The 6,889-nt window shown below is 39.6% G+C and overlaps 1 protein-coding gene across 1 annotated transcript; it reads right to left on the minus strand.

Annotated features, from left to right (window-relative positions):
- Positions 1–1,063: 1,063 nt before the first annotated feature.
- LOC147308231 (chemokine XC receptor 1-like) lies at positions 1,064–2,273 on the minus strand. Its single transcript, XM_086271605.1, has one exon. It carries the CDS (start codon positions 2,170–2,172, stop codon positions 1,180–1,182), a length of 993 nt encoding a protein of 330 aa, XP_086127731.1. The 5' UTR covers positions 2,173–2,273; the 3' UTR covers positions 1,064–1,179.
- Positions 2,274–6,889: the final 4,616 nt, after the last annotated feature.

Here is a 6,889-nt window from a genome sequence, read left to right on the forward strand (position 1 = left end):
TCTTGTTTATGCATAACAAAATTTTCAGCCCAGGTTGAATTTCAGATTGGAAGTGAAACGATAATTCAAGTGAAATGAAGTACGAAAGCATATGATTTAGTCCACTTTTATTTACATATATATTATTAATTACATGAACAACAGGAGAGGATAAAAGAAGAAATCAAATTCTTAGTTCGTGTGTGTGTGTGTGTGTGTGTGTGTGTGTGTGTGTGTGTGTGTGAATTAAATTGAATACATTCTTATTTCCCCTTCTACATATTGTAATGTCTAAACATCAGAGCCCTGCATTAAACAGCTGTTCGGTCCACGGCCAGGCCCCTCAAAAGCTGATATGTCCTCCTCTGAGCTTTCAAATTCCTGCTCTGATGTCTGGTCTTACTCCACCTATTGCCCCTTATAGCTGTCCTGAGTAAAATAATTTCTGCCTCATCCTGCCCTCTACTTCCTGAAGTATGGACATTGGTTTAACATGCGAGGTACTTACACTTCTTTTCGAAGGGGTAAAACTATTGTGCATTTCTGAAATCCTACTAAATCAAAGTTCAGACTTGGAAATAGAAGAAACAACTTGAGTTTAAGCAACAGAATCATGCTATCTACAGTACCACTCCCTTGTGTCCAATTCAATTTCCACCATTTTGAAAAGAACATACAGAAGGAGTCATATAGATTGCATAGATGGAGCTTGATGGAGCAGTCTAATACTGTTTTTCCCTAAAGTTTAAGTAACTGGATACAGATTGAATTGTCTATTAAGCACAATTCATTTAAATTTTCACATTGTATTTAAGGTTCTGGTTATCTAGTTAAGGTTGATTGATATTTCTGTTACATCAGTGTCAGCATTTCAATAATTTTAAAGCATGTTTATCCCAACCTTTACACTTTTTGTTAATTAAAAAAGTAATTTGTCTACTTTAAAATAAAGGTATAAGTAAAAATACACCAGCTATTTTTACTTTTACAGTCCAAGTTGACAGTCCAAGTTTTCCTCAGTTGGACTTTTACAGTCCAACTGAGGAAAACAGAGAGCAGTAATTAGATTTAATTACTGCTCTCTGTTTGCCTCAATGAATGAGTTAATACACTTACACATCAAAGTACTATGACTGTATCAGCCTGAATCAAGGTTTAATTTTATTAGTGACTGTTAAATGGATAGTTCTGCAGTTCCATCTAAACAGCAGAGCTCTGCAGGGTGAATTGTTGTGAAGTGTTCAGGCTGGTGCTTCTCTCTCTCTTCTTCCTGTTCACTTTTTCACAGCGCAAAAGACTCAACAGATGCTTTCGCAACTTCTGCGAGAGCATATATAGCAGAGGGTTCATACAGCAGTGAGAATAGGCAAGCATTTCACAGATATGGTAGGCAACTGCTAACCGTTTCAGTACCTTACAATCATTGTTTGTATTGAGAGACTTGATTAAAAGCATAATATGGTATGGCCCCCAGCAAATGAAAAAGGCTGCAACAATACACAACAGCACAGCCACAGTCCTGAACTTCCTTCTGTTTAAACCTTGCAAAACTTTCATGAGGATGGCAGAGTAGCAGAAAATAATGATGGCAAATGGGAGGAAGAATAGCAGTGACACTTGGAGATAATGTCCAAGCGTGTCTTCAGGTTCATCATAGCAATAGATTTTACCTTCCCAGCTTTCAACCTTTACTTTCATTGCATCACTCAGGGACGCTAAGATGCTGATGACCCAGGCAGCTATACAGGCACCAATTGCACACTTCTTCACTCTGGCATGGCTGATCGGCCAGTTGTGCAGTACAACAGTAGTAAAACGATCCACTGTCATAGCAGTCAGCAGAATGACACTGCTGTACAAACCAACAGCGAATCCAGCAGTGATAACTTTGCAGACAAAGTCCCCAAAGACCCAGTTGTGTAGGTGATCAGCAGCCCAGAATGGAAGTGTGATGGTGAAGATCAAATCAGAGCAGGCCAGGTTCAGGATGAAAATATTTGTGATACTTTTCAGATTCTCGTAGATGAAAAGAACACATAAGAGGAGGCTGTTGCATATGATACTGAGGATGAAGATCAAGATGAAAAGGGGACCAGTGATGGTGGGAACATTAGTATCACACATGTATTCAACAAGACCACTCGTTCTGGATGTGGATGTGAAGTTTGCCATTTTCAATCTTCTGGAAAACATACATATAAAATAAAATGCAATCAAACACAATGACTGAGCAGTTTTCTCTAAAGTGACAGAAACTGTTGATTTTGGTTCTAATTTTTGTATATTATATAAAACCAAAGTGACTAAAAAAGTATCAAATTTCAGAAAACAAAAACAGCAACTTACCTCAAACATCAACTGTCAAGTCTTCTGCTGAATTGCCCTGTGATTCAGCACAAAAGCTGTACAATGTTCTTCGGAAAACTAATAGTTCCTCCTTTTGTTTCACATTAATTCAGAGATTCTGCCTTAACAAAAACCACATTATGAAACAAAAAATTCAAAGTTAACTTGTGCAACAAACTGTCACATGAAAAATGAAACTTCATCAAAATTAAACCTGACAAATAGCTGTCTATACGCATGTTACATTCCTCTGAACTTACCTCTATTTCAGGTCTTCTGTTGAACTGCACTGTGGTGAAAAACGTGTGATGTTCGTGAGATATCTGATAGTTTGTCTCGTCTTTGAGCTAGAGTACCACCCTAACGAAAGCCACACTGTGAAGAAAAAAAAGCAAAAAGCTTGAGCAATCACTTTTTTCTACATTGAAATGAAATAAAATAATGTTGAATGTATTTTTTTTTCAAAGCCATCTAATCAAAACAGACTCAATCAAAAGTTACATTTATTTACATAAATAAATGCAGAAACCCCAGTATTCTGTTCAAAAGAAAGTATTTCTTGCTGAAAACATGTAAACATTATATAAATACAACTAAATATGAAAACATAAAATCCAACACAGATCATAAAAATGGTGTTGATTTATGATATCTCTAATGCTGTGTAGAGCATAAAAAGGTAGACCAACATATTAAAGTGCTAAAGTAGTACAGCAGCAAGGCTCTTGATGAGGAAGCAGATAAGAAGAAAATTAAAATTGAAACAAAACGTGTTACACACCACTGTGGTTAAAAAGAAGCCTCACACTCTTATTCTGTTGTTGTTGTTTTTTTCTGTTAGACCCTTTACAATAGGGCTACACTCTGACCCCACCAGCCTGATTTGTCTGAGATCTTGTCACCAGAAATTTGCCATTGTTATAGAGCCTGAATATTTGAGTTACTGTAATAGTTTTGGTAGCAAAAACCATCCATCCATCCATTTTCTTCCACTTCTCTGGAGCTGGGTGTTGGAGTGATTTTGTTAAAAGTTGTCATTGTTGCATTTAAAATTGTGAACCTTGTCTTAAACTGCAGGCACACTTGCAGGTAACATTCTGGTTTCCTTATTTAGTAAGGAATGTTTACTTCCTGCCATTTATGGGCTCACCTATGCTTGTATATGGTGGACCATTAAAAGGGGTTAAGACATATACGGGGTGAGGGGAGATGACCCTTTTTATGACTAGGGTTGTTGTTAAAACAGTTGTAACCAGGAAGTTACATATACAAACACAAACACACCCACACACACACACAGTGCCTTAACTTTTATGACACACCATATGGGTTTTACAATGGGAGGGGAGACTGGAGTTGGCTGGGATCAGGTGGGGAGCTTGCAGCTCCAAGATCCTGACCAGACCGGCTTCCCTTGCAAGTTAAAATGGATTGAGGTCTAATTATCTTGCTTTGTTCACGGTGAACAAAGCAAAGCCTGCAAGTGCAGACCTAACACCGGGCTGCAGGGACAGCAGCCAAAGCAGAGAAAGCCAGACCTGCCTCTCCCTGGCGACCTCCTCTAGGTTATCAGGGGAACACCAAGGCATTAACAGGTCAGCCAAAAGGTATATTCTCTCAAGCATGTCCTGGGTCTGCCCCAGATTCTTCTTCTGGTGGGCCAAAACCACCTCAACTGCATCCTTTCGATGTGGAGAAGATAATCGGAGCCCCTTCCAGATGGCCAAACCTCTCACTAGGGATGGGTATCGAAAACCTTGTTGAGAACTGGTTCCCACTGTTTCAATTCCTTGGAATTGTTTGCCATTTTTGTAAAACAATTCCCTTATCGATTCCAGTCGCCCCGAATGACGTCACCACGTTGCGGAGCGTCATTTACCTGGCAGGAAACATGGCGGCTCAAACGCTCAAAAGTTTGATTATACTTTACGAGAACGGATGACAACAGGGCAACTTGCAATACTTGCCAAGTAGATATTTCATTTAAGGGAGGAAACACTACGAATATGAAAAAGCATTTGCTCACAAAACACACGATAACCTTAAATGAATGTCATGTTTTTAATTCCGCTCGACTTGTGAATCTCAACCCAGCAGCAGCGGTAACGTTGGCACGTCCTCTCCCGTTAATGCGGCAGGTAAATAATCAACTAACAGTGCATATTGTGTTAGCGCGATCTGCCTTATTACAAAACCTGCTATTACTGTGCATTTAGGTGACCATGATGAGAGAGACAGACAGAGTCTGGCTGGCTCAGATGCTGGCAGTTCTCACTGCAGTCTACCGGTAGCATCTCCTTTCAGGCCAGGATAGACGAATGTTACTGAGCAGTGACTCAGTTTGTGGTAAAAGGTTTGCACCCATTTGCCACAGCAGATGCCCTGATTTTCGGTAAGTGAATGTGTTTAATTGTAGGCAGGGACATTACTGGATATTCTTGTGTAATTGCTACAGAATAATTTATGTTATACTTTGTTATTGCTACAGAAGAATATTTATTTTGTTATTTTACATTTACAATTTTTTTTCCTGGGGACCCTGTGACACCCCATTGAAGAGCCGTAGGCTGTGGATCTCTTAAGATCTCACTGTTGGGTTTGTAAGGCCATGTTACTCCTAAATTTCTATCTTGTTCAAAGAGAAGATATAAAACAAAGTTCTAAGCTATTCGACCTTAGTGTTCTCCTTTTTTAAAAGAATCGATAAGAGAATCGATAAAGAATCGAATTGTTAAACAGAATCAAAAATGGAATCGGAATCGTGAAAATCTCATAGATACCCATCCCTACCTCTCATCCTGTATACAACAACAACAACAACAACTACAACTACAACTACCTCTCTGCATTTAACCCATTCACTCACTAAGGGAGAGGCCAGCCACCCTTTGGAGAAAGCTCATGTCCACCACTTGTATCTGCAATTTTGTTCTTTCAGTCACTACCCAAAGCTCATGACCATAGGTGAGCGTAGGGACATAGATTGACTGGTAATTCAAGAGCATCACTTTTACGCTCAGCTATCTTTTAACCACGACTGCATTATTGCGGCTGCAGCACCAGTCTGTCCATCGCTCTCTTGCCCCCCTCTCACCTTAGCTCAAACCAATTTTTAATAATCTTCGCTAACCAGCAAAAGTTAATATCTGCCATTGACAGCTGCCACTCCCTTTTAATTTTGTTTTGTTGTGTCAATCCCAAATTATTAAATGTTTCTAGAATACTGGAACCAGATCTTTGGGCACAACAAATCTCAAGTCCCTTATCTCTTAAATTTGGCTTGAACAGCTAAGCCTCTTGACTGTGTTTGTAGGTGCCAGTCACTTATTACAACTAATTTTCTAACATAAATATTTTTAAGTAGAAGTAGTTCTAATCTGAGTTGAGTTTGGGTCTGGGTCCCAGTGGGTCTGTGGCACAATGTTTATGTGTTTGGTCTTTTATTTCTGGTTTCTTTAATGTTCTGAGGTTAAGATTGTGTTCCAGGTTTTGTTTCTTATTATAGTTGTAATTGCTCTATGCCACAGGTGTGGAACTCCAGGCCTGGAGGGCCAGTGACCTGCAGGTTTTAGTTGTGTCCTTGATACAACACAGCTTATTTAAAGGCTAAATTACCTACTCAGCATTTTTTGAAGTTCTCCAGAGGCCTGGAAATGAACTAATTATTTGATTCAGGTGTGTTGACCCAGGGTGTTATCTAAAACCTGCAGAACACCAGCCCTCCAGGAGTGGAGTTCAACACCTCTGCATGCCTACTCTTTGTAATGTCAGGTTTTAGTTTGGTTATCTACAGGGTGGGCCATTTATATGGATACACCGTAATAAAATGGGAATGGTTGGTGATATTAAAGTCCTGTTTGTGGCACATTAGTATATGTGAGGGGGCAAACTCCTCAAGATGGGTGGTGACCATGGTGGCCATTTAGAAGTCGGCCATCTTGGATACAACTTTTGTTTTTTCAATAGGAAGAGGGCCATGTGACACATCAAACTTATTGGTAATGTCACAAGAAAAACAATGGTGTGCTTGGTTTCAACGTAACTTTATTCTTTCATGAGTTATTTACAAGTTTCTCTTTGTTCACAGCCATTTACATGTCGAAGAGGTTAACACATGAGGTGCATGTATCCAGTCTAAAACCCTGGTATAATTTGCAGCCACTACAGAGGTTAGATAGCGCCTCCTCACAGTTTGCACCGAGGTCTCGCGCTGAATAAAACCGGTGATGTTAAAAAACACACCGTAGTGGTCAGAGACAGCCAAATCAACAACAGAGGACACACTGTTGGACAGCCCATAGGTGATGACCAGGTCCAGAGTGTGTCCTCTGTTGTGAGTCGGCTGCGTGACGTGCTGGGTAAAATCCATACAGTGAAGAATGTTTAAGAATTCTTTTGATGTACAGTCAGAAGGATTATCTATGTGCAGGTTAAAATCACCGGTTAAAATGATCATGTTATATTTTGAGTGTATGTGTACTGTTCTCTCTATGTGTTAAACTCCCTGAGTGTGAACATAGATAAACAGCCAGCCAAACTCCTTTTCAAGAGCCAGGAAGGTGAG

The sequence above is a fragment of the Aulonocara sp. 'chitande type north' Nkhata Bay genome, linkage group LG18, assembly GCF_057382095.1.
Source record: "Aulonocara sp. 'chitande type north' Nkhata Bay isolate Kocher_YH1m ecotype deep benthic linkage group LG18, A_spYH_male_GT1.1, whole genome shotgun sequence".
Lineage (NCBI taxonomy): Eukaryota > Metazoa > Chordata > Actinopteri > Cichliformes > Cichlidae > Aulonocara > Aulonocara sp. 'chitande type north' Nkhata Bay.

What these genes read in the sequence shown, in the direction of transcription:
- LOC147308231 (XM_086271605.1), bottom strand. Translation starts at nt 2,172, where the DNA reads ATGTTTTCCAGAAGATTGAAAATGGCAAACTTCACATCCACATCCAGA.